At 42.8% G+C, this 26,510-nt stretch overlaps 1 protein-coding gene across 1 annotated transcript in view; it reads left to right on the top strand.

The window, feature by feature from the left end:
• Positions 1 to 26,510, top strand: part of LAMB3 (laminin subunit beta 3) — a 128,870-nt gene that overhangs the window by 75,784 nt on the left and 26,576 nt on the right. The window contains exons 4-12 of the mRNA XM_075335733.1: positions 6,645 to 6,759; positions 8,177 to 8,250; positions 8,656 to 8,838; positions 10,208 to 10,271; positions 10,633 to 10,826; positions 13,934 to 14,054; positions 17,263 to 17,451; positions 18,147 to 18,302; positions 21,268 to 21,464. Coding sequence (XP_075191848.1) covers positions 6,645 to 6,759; positions 8,177 to 8,250; positions 8,656 to 8,838; positions 10,208 to 10,271; positions 10,633 to 10,826; positions 13,934 to 14,054; positions 17,263 to 17,451; positions 18,147 to 18,302; positions 21,268 to 21,464 — 1,293 coding nt within the window. The remainder of the gene's footprint in view (positions 1 to 6,644; positions 6,760 to 8,176; positions 8,251 to 8,655; positions 8,839 to 10,207; positions 10,272 to 10,632; positions 10,827 to 13,933; positions 14,055 to 17,262; positions 17,452 to 18,146; positions 18,303 to 21,267; positions 21,465 to 26,510) is intronic.

Below are 26,510 nucleotides of genomic sequence, written 5' to 3'. Positions count from 1 at the left end.
GGCCCACAATGTGGAAGGAGGTGGGTGGGATGTTTACGTCCCGCTCAGCTCCGCCCCTTTGCTTCTATTGGCCGGCTGCCGCGTGATGTCGATGTGATGCCGAACGTCCCTCCCACTCCAGGAAGTGGACGTTCGCCGCCCACATCGAGGTCGTATGGACGGGTAAGTACATGTGACGGGGGTTAATTGTTTGTGCGGCACATTCAATAAAATTGAACGTGCCGCACATACGATGGGGGCGGTTACGATCGCATACGATATCGTATGCAGAATCGTAACATGTAAAGCAGGCTTAAATGACTGTACTGTACTGCATGCGTGCCGTATCTGGCATCCAGCAAAATGCCAGTTTTGTGAAACGAGCCTAACTCTGAAATGCTGAAAAACATAGTTTAATAGTTGGATAAGTCCCCGTCAGCTTCTTCTTGATGGCTGCCATGCCTCTCCCTATACACAAATGCAGGAAGAGACCTGTCACTCCAGGGCAGTGGGCAGGTACAAGCCGCCGAGGTCTCGCCTGTCCATACGGCTCAGTCCTCGGCAGCTCTTAAAGTAGGTTTTTCTCTGAAACGCTGCAAGGTGGATGGAATCAGCTGACAAGTTGCCTTTACATAAGTAATTGGGCTCCTTTCGTTGATAGTTTGACAGGGAATGACAGTAAATGTGAATGGGTGACTTTGGTTATACAGGATAAGTGTCTAACCTTCCAGCTTTCTTACATCTACCCACACATTCACCAGCTCTCTTCTCTGGGATAAATGAGCAGCAATGAGAAAGCTCAAATGCCCATTGTACGCTGTTACACAAAAGGGTCCAGATCCTGATAAAGGCATTGCCGTCATCAAGTCTAACATAAGTTACAGCACAAAAAATCCCTTAAACATGAGTTCCTGTAGAACGTGAGCGCCCACAGAGGCGCAGCGTGGTCACGGGCAGCTGTGTCTGTGGGAATTTTCGGCAGGCAGCAGCTGCACAGACCCCTGCGAGCCTTATACAGAATGACTTTTTACCCAGTAACCTTTCACCTAGTTCGTTACATGGATCCAGCCACTACAAAGGTCTGTTTGTGGTCCTTGGTAAATTTCACTCCATTATCTGATAACTTTCACCCTGTTACCGTAAGGTCCCTACCCAGAGTATTTATAGGACTTTGCCTGTAAAATAACGTGCTCCAAACTTGCTTTTTTGGACTTTTCTATTGATACGTGCATATAGATGCATTATTATCATTATTATTATTATTATTATTATTATATGGACTTAATGTTTTAATTTATTTTTTTATATTTTTTTCATCTTTCATTTGTGTTTCTATACTATATACAAACGTATACACTACACCATGTGCAGAATTATTAGGCAAGTTGTATTTTATAGGATTTTTTTTATTATTGATCAACAACTATGTTCTCAATCAACCCAAAAGACTCATAAATATCAAAGCTTAATATTTTTGGAAGTTGGAGTGTTTTTTTTTTTAGATTTGGCTATCTTAGGAGGATATCTGTTTGTGCAGGTAACTATTACTATGCAGGATTATTAGGCAATTTAATAAAAAACAAATATATTCCCATCTCATTTGTTTATTTTCGCCAGGTAAACCACACTAAATTAGTGACCAATACAGCCACCTTTCTTTATGATGACACTCAACAACCTACCATCCATAGATTCTGTCAGTTGCTTGATTTGTTTACGATCAACATTGCGTGCAGCAGCCACCACAGCCTCCCAGACACTGTTCCGAGAGGCGTACTGTTTTCCCTCTCTGTAAATCTCCTATTTTATGAGGGACCACAGGTTCTCTATGGGGTTCAGATCAGGTGAACAAGGGGGCCATGTCATTATTTTTTCACCTTTTAGACCTTTACTGGCCAGCCACGCTGTGGAGTAGTTGGATGCATGTGATGGAACATTGTCCTGCATGAAAATCATGTTTTTCTTGAACGATACCAACTTCTTCCTGTACCACTGCTTGAAGAAGTTGTCTTCTAGAAACTGGCAGTAGGTCTGGGAGTTGAGCTTCACTCCATCCTCAAACCGAAAAGGTCCCGCAAGTTCATATTTGATACCAGCCCATACCAGTACTCCACCTCCATCTTGCTGGCATCTGAGTCGGAGAGGAGCTCTCTGCCCTTTACTGATCCAGCCTCTGGCCCATCCATCTGGCCCATCAAGAGTCACTCTCATTTCATCAGTCCATAAAAGCTTTGAAAAATCAGTCTTAGGGTACGCTCACACGAGCGACAAATACGGACAAGAGCAATGCGAGAAATTCTCGCATTGCACTCTGACCAATACTAGTCAATGAGGGAGAGCTGTTGGTCAGCTTTTCTTGCATCCAGATTCTGGATGCGAGAAAAGCGGCAGCATGCTGCGATTTGATCCAGAATACGTCCGAGACTTGCCAATACAAGTCAATGGGTGCGAGGAAAAAACAGATGTCACACGGACGGCACACGGACCATCCTAGTGACATCCGTTTTTCTAAATACAATCCTATCATGTAGCACAGAACACTGTAAATTCTCCTGTACATGACTGAAAATGAGTAACAGCTGCTGTGCAAAAAAACGGATTGCATACTGACAGCATACTCACAGCACACTGAGTGCACACTGATGACAAGTGAGAAAAATTCGTCCGACTCTCGCAAACGAGAATGGGACCGTTTTTTAATACGTTCGTGTGAGTTCAGCCTTAAGATATTTCTTGGCTCAGTCTTGACGTTTTATCTTATGTTTATTGTTCAAAGGTGGTCGTTTTTCAGCTTTCCTTACCGTGGCCATGTCTCTGAGTATGGCACACCTTTCCTTTTTGATACTCCAGTAACGTTGCAGCTCTGAAATATGGCCAAACTGGTGGCAAATGGCATCTTGGCAGCTTCAAGCTTGATTCTCCTCAATTCATGGGCAGTTATTTTGCGCCTTTTTTTACCCAACACGCTTCTTGCGACCCTGTTGGCTATTTGCCATGAAACGCTTGATTGTTCAGTGATCACAGTTCAAAAGTTTGGCAATTTCAAGACTGCTGCATCCCTCTGCAAGACATCTCACAATTTTGGACTTTTCAGATCCTGTCAAATCTCTCTTCTGACCTATTTTGCTAAAGGAAAGGAAGTTGCCTAATAATTAAGCACACCTTATATAGGGTGTTGATGTCATTACACCACACCCTTCCTCATTACAGAAATCACATCACCTGATTTACTTAATTGGTAGTTGGCTCTCAAGCCTATATAGCTTGTAGAAGGACAACATGTATAAAAATTATCATGTAATCAAAATACTCATTTGCCTAATAATTCTGCACATTCTATATACACACACTTTTACACTATATACATACTTTTTATACTATAAAGTTTATACTGAGTTTGAAAATACATATCCTGTAGCGATCCTGAGTTACTTGTCTGATCCCTTTCCCATCCTACATCAAGGGGGAGTTGTAATGCATCTGTACACATCAGCCAATCCTGCTGAAATATATAAAAGATATATGGTCCGCCTGACGGTGCAAAGGGACGTTGATTCCTATATAATACACATATAGACCCCAATTTATCCAAGCAATTTTGCCAGAATTCTGGTGTAAATTGCTTTGAAAAGGGGCAAAATTTGGTGCAAGTCACAGTGGCGCAAAAATGTTACGACTTTTGGCATTTTCACTCCAGTTTCTCCGAGCTACGCCAAAATAGGTTGAGCTTGGGCGTGACACAATGGCTCATTTAATTCATGATGAGCTGTGGTCTTCTTACCACCAAAAATCTTACTCCAGTCAGGGGCAAGTGTAAGATTCCTTGCAAAACGCATAGAAGCACATACCACTTATCAGACACTCCAGATTCATGAAGAAACATACACATCTTCTGACTCCACCATGTTCACTCATCCAGATCGGTGAGAAAATTGGTGGTCTTGATGCATCAGGGCCATATAATGTATAGATCGTTATCTATCCACTTGTTCTTGATTAAGTCTGACCATATATTCAGAAAAGAAAGAATAAATCTGATAAAATACAAGTAATGACTTCCAGGAATAGATGATGAGCATTGTATTCGTACATGTTTACTCTTAGTGGTCAGATCTTATTTTAGCATGTTTCTATTGTTTATTATGTTTTCTGTATTTTTGTCTGGTTCATTTGTAAGTAATGCTAAAGGCATCGCTCGGGGTAAAGTTGACTGTGTCTTTGCCCTGAGCCCAGTAGTCTCACTTACTGATGTACAAGGCACATGATCATCATGAATGAATGAGTAAGAGTCTGCTGGGTAAAAAAAAATACTCAATGGTGTTTCTGTGGCAGAGTTGGCATAATTAATATGTAAACAGGAAGAATTATTTTACAATGAAATTCTATTAGGAAGATTAAGATTAATAGATTATATTAGAGACTCCACTAACATCACAAGATTCAATGGAGAAACAACAACAAACTAAACATTTGAAGGCCATTTATTATTTATTTTTTCTTGCTTATGTAGCACCATTAATTCCATTATTATCACTGTTCCGATTGCAGCTCATATTCCATATTCCCTATCAATATGTTTTTGGATTGTAGGAGGAAACCCATGCAAACACGGGGAGAACATACAAACTCCTTAAAAATGTTGTCCTTGATAGGATGTGAATCCAGGACCTCAGAGCAACAGTGCTAACTACTGAGCCTCTGTGTTGCCCTATCATTAATACTTGCATCCGATGCTAATTCAGTGCTGGAATATACAGTGTGTCCACCCTTATCCTGTCCACCACCATTACCTTAAGAATGGCGGCAGCTATAGGCATAGAAGTGGTGTCTAGGTTATAGTAAAGTATCCATGCGCTACGCAATGAAACCACCTATAGAGCCCCCTGGTGGAAAAAAACGGAGTTAGCATTTTTATCTCCAAAACGGAACAAGATAGAGAAAAAAAGTGAATTACAAAGTTGTAGGGCATCATCAATTCAATACGCATCGACACCTTGCATACAGAAATGCTATGATTGGATCATGTAAAACTCACAAGGCTGAGGACGTGAAACGATATCTTATGGAGACCTTCCTACAAGTCATTGGGTATGGTGGCTGCGTGGAGTGGCCTCCACGCTCACCTGACCTGACCCCATTGGACTTCATTCTGTGAGGTCACATCAAACAGCAGGTGTATGCGACCCCTCCATCAACATTGCAGGACCTATGACGATGTATCACAGATGCTTGTGCAAACGTGTCACCTACCATATTGCACAACATGCAGCAAGATACAGTATGCTGTCCAGAGTCCAGATGTGCATTGCAGCTGACGGTGGCCACTTTGAGCATCAAAGTTAAATGAGCGCCATATACGCATTCATATCATAGCATTTCTGCATGCAAGATGTTGATTCGTATTGAATTGATGATGCCCTGCAACTTTGTATTTCACTTTTTTTCTCTATCCCATCGGCCAGATCAGCAATCTGTGACCATTGGACAGGAGGCGGTTGAGTCTTCTTACCTCCCATCATTCCCAGATCTCCATTAGTTATGGCTGGCACAACATCATCACTGCGTTATGATCGACACACAACGTAATGCAAGGTCGGCTAATCCAAATAGGAGCCCGAAGTGCTGGGAGTAAAGAGAGTCGCCTGCCTCCCGATCTGTGGTCACAGATTACTAACTTGGCCGATGGACTGGAATCCTACCAATCAATTTTCCCATCTCTAATGAAAGATAGGGGTTTACCATATTCTAATCATTTTCCAAAATAGTACAGCCAATTGTATTTTATACCCAATAGCTCCAAACCTCCTCATTACTTACCCCAGTTGTTAATTAACTGTGTGACCTTTTCCTGTTTCGGTATCAGCTAGTTCTGCGCAGGCTCTGAAAATGTTCGGCACATGCGCATAACAGGCAGCAAAATCTCTGTAATTTGTAGCTAGGTAGAAATGGAAGAAGCTGAGAGACAGCGGGGAAGCTTTGATAACGTCTTGATTCTTATGGATGCATGGGCAGCAAGAAGTTAGAAATGAGGACTTTAGGGTTTAGCAATGGCAGGGTTTAGAAACATAATTGTTTACAGCATTTTAATATTTGAACCATAAAGTGACTAACCACTTTAACATTTCTTGTAGGGAACCTGTAATCAAGTTTTCGACATCTAATCTGAGAACAGAACAATGTAGGAGCAGATCTCTTGATTCAATCAACGTGTCACAGACTGGGCTGCTTGCTGTAGTTTTTTTTTAATCAGTGTTTTGTCAGCAGGTGATTATTACTAGAGGACAAGTAAACCTGCTGCCAAGTAGTTCTCCATATTCCTGAGCTCTGTAACCTCGCCCCACCACTGATTGGCAGCTTTCTGCCTATGCATAGAGTGGATAAGCTAATACAGAACTCAGCATTCAGAGGACAATTGATGAAACAGTGATTTGATCAAAATTGCAGCAAGCAGCCCAATAAGTGACACAGCACTGGAATCTGGATTTCTGCCTTTACGTAATGTTGTTCTCAGATGGGGCAGCAAAAACTTGGTGACTGATTCCTTGTAAGGGTGTTAGAAGGCAGGATTGAACAGAAGTACTATGTGGATTGCAATACGAAAGTCTATTTTTAGGGAAAAAAAATCTGTAATTATACTTCCTCTAACCGTAAGCTTCTTCTTTCAGGGCCAGCTGCAGTGCTGTCGCTGTGATTCTCGAGATCCCTTTTCAGCAGTGAGCCATCGGATCATTAATGTGGTCTCACAAATTGGCCATCTCCGCTGGTGGCAATCTGAAACTGGTACGTTTTAAGGAGACACTGGGTCAGAGTACAAAATGCCAGCTCTACTTCTATCTTTATGATGCTAGTCCATCAATCAGCCCAAATAAATCGCTAATGATGACTCTGACATTAGAACAATCATTTGTCTATTGAGCATTTTGTTTCTTATTTTTTCTTCTGAAAATACGTATGGTACATAGAATGAAATCCTCTGTTTTGATGTCTTACATCATCAGAATGTGTATTGCACCACAGAATAATTTAGGAGGTAAGCTTATAGATCTAGAAACAGCGAATTGTCCACCAGATGAGAGTGTACATATATATACAAACTCTAACTAGTTATTCACATACATGGATTTCCAGATTAAAGAGAACCTATCAGATTTGGCGACTATAATCTGTGGCCACCACCAGTGAGCTCTTATATACAGAATTCTAAGCCATCTTGTCCCCCTTCCTCTGAAGCCTAGGTGCATGGCACACCCTATGTCATGCACACGAGCCGGCATTGAGGTCCTGCGCAGGTGCGCTACAATACTTTGATCTGCCCTGCCCAGGAAAGATCAAAGTGCGCCTGTGCAGGACCCCAGTGTTGGCTTGAGTGTATGACGTAGGACGCATCATGCACCCAGGCTTCAGAAGAAGGAGGACAAATCTGGCCAAAAGAGGAGTTGCTGGTACCGGAGAATGGAGACACCCATGCTACCAATCTGCAACGTATCATCCCTCAGGTGAGTATTATAAAGTGATTTTTACATTCTACACAGCGGCCTGGGCTCTTATACACAGCATGTTAGAATGCTGTATATAAGAGCCCACTGGTGGTGGCCGCAGCTTATAGTCACCAGATCTAGTGACAGGTTCCCTTTAAAGCTGATTTTCTATCTAATTTATCAATGGCATATCCACTAATTAAAATTGTAGTTCCAACCTCTGATGGAACCCTGTTCACATAATCAGAGCCAGTCTCCATACAGTTTAATGTAAAATGCATAAGCTCTGGATAATCATGCCTCACTACTGATTGACAGCTTTTTGCCTATGCACAGTGTACACAGAAAGCTGTCAATTAGTGGTGTGGGCGGGGTTATACAAGGTTCTGCATTAAGCAGATGTTACTGTGATGTCATCAAAATTGCACCAAGCAACCCAGTAAGTGACACATCACTAGAATCAGGGTCCATGCTGCTCTCAGATGGGGCATATGCTTTTTTGGGACATATGGATACAGTTTTCTGGTTGTAAACCTTCCCTATGAGCCAAGGCATAAAGTGATTTTCACCTAGATCACTATTTCATTAGGATCAAAACTCTTTGGTTGCTAAAAAGTGCAAACAGCATAAAAAAATCAAAAGCTGGAAAAATGATGGTATGGTAATCCCCATAGATAGACCGTCACTCCTAAGTGTAATCTCCTTTATTCTCTACACAGGAGTTGATGCTGTTTCTCTACAGTTTGACTTGAACAGGAAGTTTCAGCTCACCGATGTCACTTTGGATTTTAGGGTAAGTCCCTTGGGTGGACTCAGAAGAAATGTGATGACAGGGAGAAGCCGATATAATGAATATTTTCCTTCCCTGACTCTCAAAAGATTACTACCTTTATTTAACAGTATATATGTTGAATACGAGTATGAAAAAAGTCCCATGGTTCCTTAAGGTGTTAATTATGCCCGACCAATGACAAAATCAAATTTATTGTAAAATTCATATCGTACTATCGCTGTCCTTATCTGTGGCACATGGGATCTAGTAGAAAATGAATAGTCCATGGCCCAGATCCAAGGAAAGAATTGCATGGCTGCCATGAGTTATTAGCATAATGCAGCGTTTTCCCTATTAATTCTCTCTATCTCTTGATGCTTGCCGTTCTTTCTAACCTCCTGACCTCCTTTCATTTGATCCTTACAGAGCCCCCGGCCAGCTGGCATGCTGATCGAGCGTTCTTCTGACTCCGGGAAGACTTGGCAGGTGTATCAGTATTTAGCCTTTAACTGTGCTGCCTTATTCCCTCACGTAAGACAAGGTCGACCCCAAAACCTTGAGGATGTACGGTGTCAAGGACTCCAAGGGGACCCGAGACATGGGGGCAAGGTAACGTAAAGGAAGCATCTGTTTTCTTGTAGTGAACATTTTGTGGCATTATTACGATAAACAATTTGTAGAAGAAGATTTGTAGTTATTTTACAGTTTGTGAAGTGATAGATTCCTATGGACTTATGAAAAACTAGAATACACATAGTGGTGCCTATGGGGGATGAGCCAAGTCACCACGTCATCGCCAATACTGTGGTGAAGGATGTACAGTGGAGATCAATAAAAGTGTGTGGCAAAAGTAAACTATCCATATTGAGCTGCCTAAATATGGGAAAAATGATAAATGAACCACTGTTCTTCGAAAGTCTAAGGCACATTTGTATTGCGTGTTTTAAATGTAAAGGCAAAGTAATGAAGCATTACCTCCATTGATGGATTACATCCATTGCAAATAGCTGGAAATGGAGTAGAACTCAGAATAAAATCAAAAGTAGGAACTGTGGTCCGGATTCATCAAGACCGGTGTGACCAATGCCGATCCTGATGAAGGGGCGTGTGGAAGTGACACACTGCTCCTTTATTAAGAGGCTGGAAATTGGCCGACACCTCTGCACGCCCCGTCACAAGTCTTAAGGCCCTGTCACACACAGAGATAAATCTGCGGCAGATCTGTGGTTGCAGTGAAATTGTGGACAATCAGTGGCAGGTTTGTGGCTGTGTACAAATGGAACAATATGTCCATGATTTCACTGCAACCACAGATCTGCCAAAGATTTATCTCTGTGTGTGACCGGGCCTTTACTCCATTCACAGACTGGGAAATTAGCTGAGCTAGTTGTTAAAATTTATGGACCATCACAACTTTTAATAAAACGTGGTCCTATCCCTTTCATGCCATGCGTGTAAATATTAAAAAGGCCAATTTTTGCTTTTATTTCATCCCCACTTCTCTCCTGAGTGTTCCATGTTTTGTTTTTCTATAATCCAGAGATATGGGCCTTTTTAGTTACTAATACATTTTCATGGCCTTTACTGAGGAGGCGTAGCTCATGGGATAATTATGCAGTGACACGCCCCTAGTTAATCCAGTGGGCACCTCCCCCTAAGAGAGACCATACAAATCTGCACTGAATAAAGAGGCCCATATCTCTGGAACCGTATGTCGGATTTTAATAAAACAAAAGACGAAATACTAAGGGGAACTTTGGGAATAAAATAAAAGCAAAAATAGGTCTCTTTTGACCTGGTGACAGGTCTCCTTTAAGGATAGCTTTGAGGGCTGTGGGTCCCTTTTGTTATGTCGTAATTTATTTCTTACATTCGATTTAATTCATGTGTCCCGCAGTAAGGGGTTTAAACTAACCAAATGTAACATTATCTATTGAAGCTGCAAGCCTGATCATCAGTTGATGTTTTACTTTCACAGATACAATTTAGCCCTATGGCAATGGCTTTCTCGGCTCCTGTCTCGAAAAGTCAACAAATGCATGGTAAGGCTGCAATCCATTCTGCTTCTCTTACATAATATGATATCATATTATACTACTCCTTGGTTTTTGCGGATCCTAATGATTGCTGTTAAATGACTGTGGTTGTATGATCAATTCAGATTATAGGTTGCAATTTAGAATAAAGTTCAGTGGTGGAGCAATGGGAGGACACAGTTTTTACCATTCCCTGGTGTCTGGAAACCTTGCAGACACTCATGCCAAATAAGTGAACAGTGGCCTCCATGTAACAGTGCGATGACACATCTTAGTAATTGTAAAATATCCCGATATAGAAATGAATTTGCTCTTTATCGTCCGGATGCAGTACAAGATGATTATGTGGTTCAATCTATTTTTGCAGAACTTGGACAGTTCACCAACCTGAGAATCAATTTCACTCAATTGACACACTTGCCACCCCAGAGATATCGAGAGCCAAGCGCGTTCTATGCAGTCAATGAGATGCGGGTGCACGGCAGTTGCTTTTGTTATGGCCACGCAGACCGCTGCGTATCCGACAGTGAACAAGAACGAGATCCATTCAGTGACATCCAGGTGAATGTTATATTTATACCATGACGTGTAAATGGAATTACGGGAATACATACAGTAAAATGTCTCCTACAAGAATATGAAGTTTCACATATCCAAGCGTAAATGAAATATATACATTTTATTGATAATATGAATAAAATATCAAGTAGAGAAAAAAAGGGAAGGAGTATATAAAATTACAAAATCCCCCCCTTCCCCTAAAAAATACAAATAAGAGTCTGTACGGGCTGGGATCTGCTTTATAGTTCCTCTGCGAAGCAATATATGATTTTAGCTATGGAGAAAGTACCTCTAACAGGACATGTAGTTTACCACGCAACTTTTTTCTTAAATATTTTGTTAATACTTAAAGGGAATATGTCAGCAGGTTTTTGCTAAGTAAAGTATAGACAGCATGCTGCAAGGGTTAACACAGAGAATTCATGGATGCCTCTCTTGTCAAGGTCCAATCTTTTGTTTATTTGCTATGCTTGTTTAAGCAGCAGGATTTATCATTGCATCGACTACAATGTCACACGCACGGCAGTCCAGCGTGCCCCCTCTTCTGATGACACCTGACTGTCAATGTACAGTCTCTATAGAGTGCCTGTTGTGGGTGGCATTAGCTTTCTCAGCTCTGCTACATGGCTAAATCTCAAAACTCTGATTGTGTCAGAACGGCTGCACCCATTAATCTAAGTGATACATCATTGGATTCAGGATCTCTTTGACTAATTCATGCTGCTCTCAAAATGGTCTGCATGGCATCTAAATTTTTTCTCGTACTGTACCGATTTTGGAGTCAAGTTGCTGCGATTTTATCCTCACACCGAATACAGCTAAGAAAAACAATGCATATCTGCACTGCCTCATTGAATAAGATTGGTCCGAGTGAGAAAGCTTTTTTCATTGGATTGAACTCTTCCGATTTAGGCTAGGTCCACATTTCCGTTGTTTTGCATCAGTCACATGTGTTGCTTGACGCTTGTGACTGATGCGTTGTACAACAGATGACAATAATAGAATTAATTGTCGGACGCCGTTGTAAAAGAGAGAGCGATCAGCTGATCGTTCATAATAGCCGGCCGGCTTTTGAGAGCGGACAGATGATCTCCCGGTGGCTGGCTAATGAGAGCGATCAGCTGATCGCTCACAGTAGCCGGCCGCCGGGTGATCAGACGATCGCTCACAGCAGCCGGCCGCCGGGTGATCAGCCGATCGCTCACAGCAGCCGGCCGCCGGGTAATCAGCCGATCGCTCACAGCAGCCGGCGCCGGGTGATCAGCCGATCGCTCACAGCAGCCGTCCGCCGGGTGATCAGCCGATCGCTCACAGTAGCCGGCCGTCGGGTGATCAGCTGATCGTTCGGCCGCTGAGAATGTGTGTGGGCGGCGGAGTGCGGGGTGGGTGGAACCGAGCAGGACCATGGCGCTGAAGACGTCAGGTGAGTGAGGGTGTGTGTGAGTGTGTGTGTGTACATGCCGAGTGCGGGAGGGGGCGGAGCCAAGCGGGGAAGTGTCAGGCTCCCTGCACTCGTAGCCAGGGTAAATATTGGGTAACTAAGCAAAGCGCATTGTTTAGTAACCCGATGTGTACCCTGGTTACGTGTGCAGGGAGCCAGAGAGAGCATGTGCAGCGAAATCCTACGGATTGCGCTGCTCAAAAAATGTTACAGGCTCCGTTCCTGCCGCCCGGCGGTCAGTCGTTCCACGACTGATCAGTCGGGCGGAGGATGCAACGCAGCATCATCAGTCACAATCCGCCACTCATACAAATCTATGGGAACAACGGAATCCGCCAAACGGATTCCGTTGTTTACCAGAGCTGCGGATTGTGACTGATACAAATTGACGGAAATGTGAACCTAGCCTTATATGCTCGTGTGAGTGAGCCCTAAAAGCTCAGCAGAGTCCAGGCTTCAGTACACACGCACAACCTCCGCTCTATTTATTGCTGGAAATAGCTGAGTGGTTTACCACTGAGATAGACAATAAAGGGAGCAGAGTTTGGGCATATGCTCCTCCTCACCATTCAGAACGGGCTATGTAGAGCCAGGTAGAACCAGTTGTAGAGTCTTAAGGGCCATTTACACGCTGCGATATCGCTAACGATTTATCGTCGGGGTCACAGTTTTTGTGACGCACATCCGGTGTCGTTAGCGACAGCGCAGCATGTGACACGTACGAGCGACCTACACCGATCGCAAAAGAGGTAAAAATCGTTGGTTTTGGAGAGGTTGTTTAATTACCAAAAATCGTTGTATGGGCAGTAACGATGTTGTTCGTCGTTCCTGCGGCACCACACATCGCTATGTCCACCGGCAATGAGGAAGGAAGGAGGTGGGCGGCATGATCCAGCAGCTCATCTCCGCCCCTCCTCAGCTATTGGACGGCTGCCGTGTGACGCAGGGATGGTAAGTCCGTGTGACGGGTTTTAGCGATATTGTGCGCCACGGGCAGCAATTTGCCCGTGATGCACAACCGACGGGGGCGGGTATGCTCGCTAGCGATATCGGTACCCATATCGCAGCGTGTAAAGTACCATTTATTCTTGGAAACACTGGGGTCATAGAGGTTGGAGCAAGTGTTCTCCTATACGCTGGCTAGGGGATTTCTTACTATCTCTAATTCTGCTACTATATACTCCAGTAAAAAATACAGGTATGCAATGGGCCCCTGGCAGATTATGGGGATGTATGGTGGCTCACTGGTTAGCACTGCAGTCTTGCATAGCTGGGGTCCTGGGTTCAAATCCCACCAAAGACAGCATCTCCAACAAGTTTGTATGTTCTCCCTGTGTTTGTGTTGGTTTTCTCCGGTTTCCATCCACACTCCAAAAAGATAGTGAGTTTAGACTGTGAGTCCCAATAGGGACAGTGTTCCTGATGTATGTAAAGTGCTGGGGAATGTGTTAGCGCTATATAAAGATTTATTTATGGGTGCCATTTTAGGGATCCAAATCTAATAATTGTTTGTTAGGAACGTACAATGTCTATTATTTGCGATTTGCTACTACCGTATGTGGTCCAGAGGTCCTGGGCATAATCCTAGTAATTTACCATATATCATTATTCATTCATTTATTTGAAGGATATTATAAATGGTATGTTGTTTATGTCATTCCTATAGATACATGGTATATGTGCATGCCAACATAACACGGCCGGAGTAAACTGTGAGCGCTGTGCTGACCTCTACAATGACCTGCCCTGGAGGCCGGCCGATGAAAACAACCCAAATGTGTGCAAACGTAAGTGGCCAGTACACCGGTGAGAGGTCACGCAGATGGCCATGGTATACAGCCAGGAACGCATCACATACACATTCTTTCTCCCATGCAGAATAAGTCACTTCCATACTTGTACTGCAGTTTTTTTTATTGCTCGTTTACACCAATGACTGAAATCACCGTCATCCTTCAGATCTAGATCGTGTAAATCTTAGGATTTGCACTGTTGATTTATTTGTTTATTATTTATTATTATAGCGCCATTTATTCCATGGCGCTTTACATGTGAAAGGAGTATACATAATAGGGACAAGTACAATACTCATAAACAATACAAGGCACAGACTGGTACAGGAGGATAGAGGTCCCTGCCCGCGAGGGCTCGCAGTCTACAAATCAGTGACATTTGTTAGCCATCTTCGATGATCTTCCCTTTCTGTCAATAACTTTGCACCATAGATGGAATATGCCATCCAAATTATTTTGGCATTTCTGGTATTGTTAACACTTCGTGCTCAGTGTAGGTAAAAATAGCAGAATTGTTCACATAGCTATAAGGAACACTGGGAGCCTCGGCTAACGACTGCAGGAGTTTACAGCTCTATTATTACATTTCTAATCAGCATCCGACAAGTGATCATTGAGCTTTAGAGGGAATCTGTTAGCAAGATCGACCCCTCTAAACCGTTTGTATTGGCATGTAGGTCAGTGAAGGATAAGCATGTTAGTACTTTTATATCCACTAGAAATACACGATTTTTACAATATGCAAATGAGGTGTTAAGTGCTTCAACACAGCCAGAGCACTTAAAGGGTTATTCCCATCTCCAAAATCCTATCCCAATATATAGTAGGTATAATAATAATAATAATAATAATAATAATAATAATAATAATATTAGCAACTACCTTCAATTAGAAATGTTGTATAGTTCTCCTGATCTATGTCACTTACCTCATGAGCAGGGCATTGCAGCTTAGGTAGCCATGGTTATGTCCACTCATATCATGACAGTTGGTTAGTTGTTTGTGGTCGTAACCATGGCTACCTAAGCTGCAATGCCCTGCTCATGAGATCAGTGACATAGATAATCAGGAGATTTATTTGCTATTAATACTATTATTTTTATTATTATCACACATACTACATATTGGGATAGGATATTGGAGATGGCAATAACCCTTTAATAATACTCTGCCTTCTGGTTTATTTCCAGCCTTAGCGCCTCCTTACATATGAGTAATAGCGCAATATATCTTTGACGTCACGTGCTGATTAGGAAATCTAGTGCCACCCAGCCATGATGGAAACCAGATGTGCCAAGTGCTCTGCTTGCTCTTCTTAAATATCTGGGCTGCTCATGTGCAGTGGAACCCTGTGGCTAGGGCAGTTGGTGGAACACCTTGGTGCACAAAGGCAAGGAAAGCAGTCTCAAGAATTTCTGTCCACTACCTGACTCACAGACACATTGAGCCATCACTCTTACAAAGGAGGTACTGTCATAATGACTTTGGGATAGCGGGACACCGAGGCTTCTAAGTTGTCCCTAAAGCTAGGAGACCCTACACTATCCCTAATCTCAGGGATACTCCTAATGGGGGATTCCTGAGTCTCCTTCCTAGCTCTGCTCCTGACCAGTCCTGATCTGATTCCCCATCAACCTCCCCCATGGGAGGAACAGGACAGCAGTGTGTTGAAACCACAGATATATACAGATAAGGGAAAACCAAAACTCTGTCATATGGCAAGCACACACATAGGTAAAGACAATAACAGATTCAGGAGCAAAAACAAGAGCAGGAAGGAAGTACAAAACAACAGAAGTAAACTCCACAACTGATCCAATCAATAGGCACAACTAAGGCACAATTTTCTCAAGAGAGTCTAGGAAACCACACCGTACAGACCAACATAGAATAAACTATAGCTGGCATGGGTCGAAGGACTCCACCAGCATAAATAGGAGGGGAGCAGATGTGATACGTTTCTACACAACATGTGATTAAAGGAGCAAGCAGACTAGCAGAGAATAACTCTTGCTAGCCTGCCTATGAATCAGCACACAGCAGGTTGATGCCCCCAGTCTACCTGTGTTGATCCCAGACACCAGAGAAACCATCGGGCAGAGTGTCAGACTCTGCAATCTGAACAGAGTCCAAAGTTTGTGCAAAACTCCCTGTGACAGGTACTAAGGATGGCAATAACCTCAATTTAGTGCTTTGGGTTTGACCAAGCACTTAAAGCATCATTTGCATATCATTTCTCAGAATTCAAGAAACAGGTAGTAGATATGAAGACACCAGTGTGTTTATCTTTCACTACCTCCATTCGTATATAAACAATTAGTCTTGCTAACAGATTCATTTTAAAGGGAATGTGTCATCCTGAAAATGACTTTGTTTAACTTAAGTTTATATGTTAAAAATAAATATTTATTAAGAATTTGTTGCCATTTTTAAGTTTTCCATGGTTTGTAAATTAATAAAATAAATAAATGACTGACATGTCTTGCTCTGTAGAGATCACTTTTCAGTGGTCATCAGATTATCATCACAGGCAGGCTTCCAGTGAAAAATAACACCTATACATAGCATTCAATCATTCTCAAGAGGTGATGATCACAGCTCACACTCTCCCCCTCCCTGCACAGAGCATGCCTAGAATACTCTCTCATAGAAATCAATGAGTCTTCTCATATATCTTTGGTATATATCTGAATGATGGCTGCAAACCACAGGTTCCTATGGTCATCAATATATCTGAATGATGGCTGAAGCTGATCGGGAAGATAGCCGTACACCACATGATAGTAAAACTAACCATCTACAAACAGAAAATAATAAATTAAAAATGATTAAATAATATGAATCAGGATTTTGTGTTGAGTAATAAATGAAGGTAATGCATTCCCTACAGTCACCTGGTCTCTATAATGGCATGTGGAATACAGTCTGCTATCGCCATCTAGTGGGAACTCTGAAAACTGCATTGCGATCTTGACGTGAGTGGGTCGTACATACATAGTGTGGGCACCATTATTGTACCCATAATTTGCTGTGTAAAATACCATATATTGTTTGAAATAATGAAGCCATTATTATGTCATCTTGGAAAATATTATCCAGTAAAGATTGTGGGTCAGGAATTAGGTTCTTTGTCATGTAGAGCAGCCATTTACTGTCATGCAATTTTTCCCATTAATTGTGACTTTTTCTTGTCCAATGACAGGCTGCAACTGCAACAACCACTCCGACAAATGCCACTTTGACGCTGCAGTGTATGAAGCTAGTGGCAGAGTGAGCGGAGGGGTGTGTGAAGAGTGTGCGGATGGCACTGCCGGGAGGAACTGTGAGAGGTGCCGACCCGACTACTATAGGAACCCAAATAAAGACATGAGCCACAGGGATGCCTGCATCTGTAAGTCCCATATTCATAGTTAATAAGGGAGGCACGGTGGCTCAGTGGTTAGCACTGCAGTCTTCCAACGCTGGGGTCCTGGGTTCGAATCCCACCAAGGACACCATCTGCAAAGGAGTTTGTATGTTCTCCCTGTGTTTGCGTGGGTTTTCTCCAGTTTCCTCCCACACTCCAAAGACATACTGATAGGGAATTTAGATTGTGAGCCCCGATGGGGACAGTGTTCCTGATGTATGTAAAGTGCTGCGGAATATGTTAGCGCTATATAAAAATAAAGATTTTTTTATTTTATTTAGCAGATGATTATTATCAGGGTAGCAAGTTAATTACACTACTGCCAGAATTTAGAAATTCAGGTTTGCAGTTGGAAGACATTCTGGCATGACATGCATAGGGTTTGGGTAAAAATAGAGTAATTGCTCTTTAGTAAAGTTGCTCATTTTTAATGTGCCAGACTTGTCAGCTTGCAACTAAAATCTGCTCACTGAGAACTTCATCTGGGCCATTATTGTAGAGACTCGCTGTAATTTAGCGCCACCTGCTGGCTGGCATCATGTTTGTAGTCTGTCATATTTCATAATCATTTTATACACAATTTAATAGATTAAATATTTTGGTGATTACACTGTTTGTCCTGCTGTGTGATCTAGGCAAAACTTAGACTTTTTAAACTTGATTATATTTTTTTTTTTTAGCATGTGATTGTGATCCTGAAGGCAGTGTGGAAGGTGGTAGCTGTGACACTATGAATGGAAGATGCATCTGTAAAGAAAATGTTGGAGGAGAGCGATGTGATCAGTGCAAGTCAGGGTACTACCAACTGAGTGCTGCCAACCCACAGGGTTGTACCAGTAAGTTCAGTTTTATATTATACTAGCTGTAACTAGTAACTTTCTCTCTCAAACTCTCCCAGTCTCTGTCTCTCTCACTGTCTGTCTGTCTCTCTATCTCTTTCCCTGTCTGTCTTTCCCTGTCTGTCTCTTTCCCTATCTGTCTCTTTCCTTGTCTCTCTGTCTGTCTCTGTCTGGCTCTCTATCTCTTTCCCTGTCTGTCTATGTCTGTATTTCTATTTCTTTCACTGTCTGTCTCTGTCTGTCCCTGTCTGCCTCTTTCCCTGTCTGTTTCTTTCCATGTGTCTATCTGTGTCTTTGTGTGTCTCTTTGTCTGTCATTCTCTTTTTCTGTCTCTCTGTCTGTCTCTTTCCCTGTCTGTCTCTTTCCCTGTCTGTCTCTTTCACTTTCTGTCACTGTCTGTCTCTTTCCCTGTCTGTCTGTGTTTGTCTGTGTCTATCTGTGTCTGTCTTTCTCTTTGTCTGTCTGTCTCTTTGTCTGTCTCTGTCTGTCTCTGTATCTGTCTGTCTCTGTCTGCCTGTGTCTGTATCTTTCCCTGTCTGTCTTTTTCCTGTCTGTCTGTCTCTCTTCCTGTCTGTCTCTTTCTGTCTGTGTCTGTCTCTTTCCTTGTCTGTCTTTGTCTGTCTGTCTGTGTCTGTCTCTTTCCCTGTCTATCTCTGTCTGTCTTTGTCTGTCTGTCTTTTTGTCTGTCTGTCTGTCTTTCCTTGTCCATGTCTTTCCCTGTCTGCCCCTGTCTTTTTCTCTCTGTCTGTTTCTTTCCCTGTCTGTCTCTTTCCCTGTCTGTCTCTTGGACAGTCTGTTTTGTTTATCCATATGGCCATCCATTTGTACATGTGTGTCATCTGTGTGTCATTCTTGTGCTATCCAGCTGTGGGCTGATATTATCAGGGTGGGAAGGCCTATTGTTATTAGGCATTCTTAGCCTTAAAATACCAGCGCAAAGCCACCCCAGATTTGGCGCATCTATTAGATGCACCAATTCTGCCACTTTGCCCGCCTCATGTCAATTACCCTCGTGTGGTGAGCAATGTAATCAGTGTAAAGTCAGCTGGCATCAAGCCCAGGGGTTAGTAATGGAGAGCCGTGTATTAGACACCCTCAGTACTAACACAGTAAGTTTAAAGAGAGAAAAACACACACACAAAAAATTATTTTAAAAAATCACTCCCCGACCCTCTCCCTGGTTCAACTGTTTATTAAAAGAAAAAAAAAACCATGCAGATATGAAGTAGGACCATAGAATCCAACATAGTCCACCGTGGAAACCTGAAAGACATAGAAATAGAGAGGTAAAGAAAAAAAGAAACCCCAATTTATGAGAAAGAGAAGTTCCTACATCCGACGTAATCACAGACTGTATAAACAGACTATGAAATGACTGATGAACCCCCCTTTTATACCATGACCACCACACCAAACCCCTTATATACTATGATCACCACACCATCCCCACTTTATTTACTACTAGCTGTGCTACCCGGCTTCGCCCGGGTTAATAACTGCTGTTAACAAAATAGAATGTATTAACAAAAATGTATTCTGCACACAAAAAACACAAAGCAAATAGATAGAAATGTAATTATAATGTCTGTCTCCCCCTCTGTATATATCTCTGTCTCTCTCTCTATCTCTTTGTCTGTCTCTTTCCCTGTCTGTCTCTGACTGTCTCTGTCTCTTTCTCCATCTGTCTCAATCTCTTTCCCTGTCTGTCTATCTCTGTCACTTTCCCTGTTTGACTCTCTCCCTGTCTGTCTCTTTCCCTCTCTTTCCCTGTCTCTTTCCCTCTGTCTCTTTCCCTGTGTCTGTCTCTTTGTCTGTCTCTTTACCTGTCTTTGTCTGTCTCTTACCCTGTCTGTCTCTTTACCTCTCTTTCCCTGTCTGTCTGTTTCCCTGTGTCTCTCTGTCTCTTTGTCTGTGTTTGTCTCTTTACCTGTCTGTGTCTGTCTCTTAACCCGTCTCTCTTTCCCTCTCTTTCCCTGTCTGTCTCTTTCCCTGTCAGCCTGTCTCTTTGTCTGTCTCTGTCTCTTTGTGTCCGTCTCTTTGTGTCCGTCTTTTTGTGTCTGTCTCTTTGTGTCTGTCTCTTACCCTGTCTGTGTCTGCCTCTTTCCCTGTCTGTTTCTGCCTCTTTCCTTGTCTGTGTCTGTCTCTTTCCCTAGCTGCATTGTGACACGCCAACATTCCATATAAGGGCGTGGCTGTGCATTCTTCTGAAGTTCTGGCTGCACTGTGGCTCCGAGCTCCATTCGCTTTAATGGAGGCAGGTTTTTTGGTGAATAACTGTAAAGAGCGGGGTTTAAATTTCCCCTCAAAACATAGCCTATGACGCTCTCGGTGTCCAGAAGTGTGAGTGTGCAAAATTTTGTGGCTGTAGCTGCGACGGTGCGGATGCCAATCCCGGACATACACACAAACACACATACACACACACATACACACACACATTCAGCTTTATATATTAGATGACCACCACACTGTCCTCTCTTATACACTATGACCACCACACAATCCCCCCTTATATACTATGCTGCGACATCTCCTCCTCTGCAGTGCTCTGCAGAGACGCTGGAAGCATGATGAGGTAAACTTATCGTCCTGCCGTAATGTCAGGAGTGCATGTCACCCCTGGTTGGGTCAGGGAGCTGATTGGAGCTCCACCAAACCTGGAAGTACCGCATGGAGGTTTATTTGTATTTGAAAGACTACGGTTTTCATATAGAGTCTGGGGAGGGAAGATGGGAAAAAGTATTTTTTTAATTCTTGACCCTTGTGCTGCCCCCCACAACCGACCTCGACGAGCTTCGGTGCCTAGTGGTAAATACGGGCCTGATGGGCAGATGGGTGGGGCAATAGTGTCTCTGAATTGTCAATACCAATGTTGGTAACTATGGGGTATGACTTGTAGACACCTGGGATTACAGCTTTATCAGTGCGTGTACTTATTAAGCTATGCTCCATTCTGTTGCAGAGTGTGACTGTAACCCCCAAGGCAGTGAGAGAAACCAGCCATGTGACAGTGAGACAGGACAGTGTCGGTGCCTCCCAAATGTCACAGGTCGGCGTTGTGACCAGTGCATCTCCCATTACTGGAATATTGAAAGTGGAAGGGGATGTCAGATGTGTGGCTGCTATGCTAGGAATTCCTACAGTCTACAATGTAATCAGGTAAGAGCTATGCACATTAGCAGATATATAGTGCAGAATTATTAAAAAAGGATCAGGTGTAATTTGGCATGCCCCGTCTTTCAGGAGGCCCCCATATACATTAGATGGGCAACCTGCCCCACTGAAGTTGGAGGATCCAGCTGATATTAATGTATATTTGTAAGGGACTGAAAAGGGTTGTCCGGTGAAAACAAGTTATCACTTTTATCCTATTTCAAATGGTGTGACACTGCGAATGCTCGACCGTTACTCTATTTGCGCTTGGCTTTTTCCGCCCTCTCTATATAGGATGGATGGAACAGCGGTTGGGCATCTGACCGGATGCACAATTTTATAATGGGGATAAAAGTTATTATTTATTTATTAGTTATTTATTCAGGATAAAAATTCCCCGTTCTGCCGATTGGTGCTGGTCTGAGCACCCCCACCGATCTGTGAGTAGACACCAATCCAATGGATAGGTGATAACTTGTTTTACCAGTACCACCCCTGTAAGTTACAGTTTTTGATCCTTGAATACACTGTATTGACATCCCTTTACAAAAACAAGAAACCAAAGCTCATTTTCTTTTAAGGATCTACTGGTGTTGATGCTCATAAATAATACAATTCCCTAATAGTTTACTTTAGACTTCAGGTCTTATGTATCTCCAACACGTCATGTCATTTCTTTAGTATTATGTACCTTATGTCTTCCCTCCATAAGATATACACAGATAAACATGACCTGTTGGGGTTACTTGGTTACTGGGGTTGAGATAACTGTTTCTAGACAGTTGCTTTACAAGTGGAGGGGCATTTAAAATATTACAATTAAAGGAAACCTGGTATATGATGTGGAAAAATGTTATTAACCTGCAAATATGGGGTTAATCTGCAGGCAACGTTCCGGTTTCAGTCGCAAGGGCGGCGCTGGTGCAGGTTCAATTTCCGCACTATGTATGGAGAGCGCCAGTTGTAACGGCGACCCCCGCACTGGTTGACAGCTGCTCTGAATTCGAGGAGTCTGTCAGTGCAGATGACGTGGTTACAGCTGCCACACTCTATACACAAAGCGGTGACTGAACCCGCGCCGGCGCCGCCCCCGTGACTAAAACCGGAACGCTGCCGGAAGGATTAAAGTTCAGTTCCTCCCAGCAGCAGGGTTTTATGTGCAGTTGCCGGGCAGTTTCACTATTAACCTGAGGATTAACCCCATATATGCAGGTTAATAGCATTTTTCCATGTGACAGGTTCCCTTTAAATATTAGAATGAGATTAATGCACATTTGTTTGATATAAGATTTGTTATGCTATTAATGAGGAAAAGGCAGAAAGTTAAATTTTATTAAAAGAGTTTTGCAGCTTTATGTAAAGGTCCTAAGCCATTCCAAACAGCAATGAAATACATATGATTACAGCAATATATTAGAAAGCACTGTAGATGGGGTGATGAGCACTCTACTACTAACCAGTGGAGATATATACTGTTAGGGTTATGCAGTGCTTCTTACATCAGACCGCTTGGATCAAAGACAAGGCTCACTGAAGTACCCTTAGCGTAAAGAACAGGGGATAATGAGACAGAAAAGATTATGTAACTAATTAGCATTGATATAAATAAGAATGTACAGAATATAGCAGCAGACTAATTCACTGATACATATAAATACGCTATTAATGAATCTGCACTTCTAGCAGTATAATGGTTATACTATAGGCTGAGATCCTGGATTGAAAAGAAATCTTCATGAAATGATTAAAATGTTATCAAGAGCTGTATGCCACACTCACAGCCCAGAATAGTGGGCACCCACCGTACAGGGCATCTGTGAAAGAACAGTATACAGGCTCTTTGATTTTTAACGGCTAACTTTTTGTTTTGCTTCCTATGGTACGTCAGTCCCTGATCTAAATTCATTGATTGTTTTTATGCATTTACCTGACTGAAACACACTTGTGATGTCACACCTGCTCTCGTGACTGAAACACACTTGTGATGTCACACCTGCTCTCCTGACTGAAACACACTTGTGATGTCACACCTGCTCTCGTGACTGAAACACACTTGTGATGTCACACCTGCTCTCCTGACTGAAACACACTTGTGATGTCACACCTGCTCTCGTGACTGAAACACACTTGTGATGTCACACCTGCTCTCGTGACTGAAACACATTTGTGATGTCACACCTGCTCTCCTGACTGAAACACACTTGTGATGTCACACCTGCTCTCGTGACTGAAACACACTTGTGATGTCACACCTGCTCTCGTGACTGAAACACACTTGTGATGTCACACCTGCTCTCCTGACTGAAACACACTTGTGATGTCACACCTGCTCTCGTGACTGAAACACACTTGTGATGTCACACCTGCTCTCCTGACTGAAACACACTTGTGATGTCACACCTGCTCTCGTGACTGAAACACACTTGTGATGTCACACCTGCTCTCGTGACTGAAACACACTTGTGATGTCACACCTGCTCTCCTGACTGAAACACACTTGTGATGTCACACCTGCTCTCCTGACTGAAACACACTTGTGATGTCACACCTGCTCTCCTGACTGAAACACATTTGTGATGTCACACCTGCTCTCCTGACTGAAACACACTTGTGATGTCACACCTGCTCTCGTGACTGAAACACACTTGTGATGTCACACCTGCTCTCGTGACTGAAACACACTTGTGATGTCACACCTGCTCTCCTGACTGAAACACACTTGTGATGTCACACCTGCTCTCGTGACTGAAACACACTTGTGATGTCACACCTGCTCTCCTGACTGAAACACACTTGTGATGTCACACCTGCTCTCGTGACTGAAACACACTTGTGATGTCACACCTGCTCTCGTGACTGAAACACACTTGTGATGTCACACCTGCTCTCCTGACTGAAACACACTTGTGATGTCACACCTGCTCTCCTGACTGAAACACACTTGTGATGTCACACCTGCTCTCATGACTGAAACACACTTGTGATGTCACACCTGCTCTCCTGACTGAAACACACTTGTGATGTCACACCTGCTCTCCTGACTGAAACACACTTGTGATGTCACACCTGCTCTCCTGACTGAAACACACTTGTGATGTCACACCTGTTCTCCTGACTGAAACACACTTGTGATGTCACAGCTGCTCTCCTGACTGAAACACACTTGTGATGTCACACCTGCTCTCCTGACTGAAACACACTTGTGATGTCACAGCTGCTCTCCTGACTGAAACACACTTGTGATGTCACAGCTGCTCTCCTGACTGAAACACACTTGTGATGTCACAGCTGCCAACCTGACTGAAACACACTTGTGATGTAACACCTGCTTATCTGAATGAAACACACTTGTGATGTCACAGCTGCTTTACTGACTGAAACACATTTGTTTCATAGTTTCATAGTTTCATAGTTTTTAAGGTTGAAGGGAGACTCTAAGTCCATCTAGTTCAACCCGTAGCCTAACATGTTGATCCAGAGGAAGGCAAAAAAACCCCAATGTGTCAAATAAGCTCCAATGGGGAAAAAAATTCCTTCCTGACTCCACATACGGCAATCAGACTAGTTCCCTGGATCAACACCCTGTCATAAAATCTAATATACATAACTGGTAATATTATATTTTTCAAGAAATGCGTTCAGGCTCTGCTTAAATTTTACTAGTGAATCCCTCATTACAACATCATGCGGCAGAGAGTTCCATAGTGTCACTGCTCGTACAGTAAAGAATCCTCATCTGTGATTATGATTAAACATTCTTTCCTCAAGACGTAGCGGATGCCCCCGTGTTCCAGTCGCAGGCCTAGGTGTAAAGAGATCTTTGGAAAGGTCTCTGTACTGTCCCCTCATATATTTATACATTGTGATTAGATCCCCCTAAGCCTTTGTTTTTCCTAACTAACTAACCCCAAGTTTAATAACCTGTCTTGGTATTGCAGCCCCCCCCATTCCTCTAATAATCTAGGTCGCTCTTCTATCTACCTGTAAGATTATGCTATTTATAACCTTTTATACTTTTGCTAACAAGAAATGCATCCATTCCTCTCTTAAATTCATTCAGTGAGTTGGCCATCACCACTTCCTCAGGAAGAGAGTTCCAGAGCCTCACTGCTCTTACCGTGAAGAACCCTCTTCTATGCTGATGTAGGAATTTTCTTTCCTCCAATCGAAAAGAATGCCCCCTTGTTCTTGTCATAGTCCTTGGTACAAACAGATCATGGGAGAGATCTCTATATGGCCCTCTGATATATTTGTACATATTTATTAGGTCTCCCCTAAGTCTTCTCTTTTCTAGAGTAAATAGACCTAATTTTGATAACCTTACCGTGTATTGTAATGCACCCATTCCATTTATTATTTTAGTAGCCCGCCGCTGAACCCTTTCAAGTTCAGTAATGTCTTTCTTCAGCACCGGCGCCCAAAATTGCACACAATACTCCAAGTGTGGTCTGACTAGTGATTTGTACAGAGGGAGAATGATGTTTTCATCTCGTGCCCCCAGACCTCTTCTAATGCATCCCATCACCCTATTTGCTTTGGTGGCTGCTGCCTGACACTGGGCACTCCAATTTAGATTCTTATTCACTAAGATGCCTAAGTCTTTTTCCATGTCTGATTTCCCCAGCAGTTTCCCATTTAGTAAGTAATCGTAGCATCTGTTTCTCCTTCCCATGTGCATAACCTTACACTTATTTGTGTTAAACCTCATTTGCCATTTTTCAGCCCAATTCTCCAATTTACTCAAATCCATCTGTAGTTGCAAACTGTCCTCCTTTGTGTTAACTACCTTACATAGTTTTGTATCATCTGCAAATACTGATATTTTACTCTGTAAACCATCCACCAGATCATTAATAAATATATTAAATAGTAGGGGGCCCAATACAGACCCCTGTGGCACCCCACTAGTAACCCTGGCCCAATCTGAGTATGCACCATTAATAACCACTCTTTGTTTTCTACCACTAAGCCAGCTACCTACCCATCTACACACATTTTCCCCGAGCCCAAGCTTTCTCATTTTACTTAGCAGTCTTTTATGTGGGACAGTGT

This window comes from Anomaloglossus baeobatrachus, chromosome 2 (genome assembly GCF_048569485.1).
Source record: "Anomaloglossus baeobatrachus isolate aAnoBae1 chromosome 2, aAnoBae1.hap1, whole genome shotgun sequence".
Taxonomy (NCBI): Eukaryota; Metazoa; Chordata; class Amphibia; order Anura; family Aromobatidae; genus Anomaloglossus; species Anomaloglossus baeobatrachus.
This window is presented reverse-complemented; position numbering and strand designations above follow the sequence as displayed.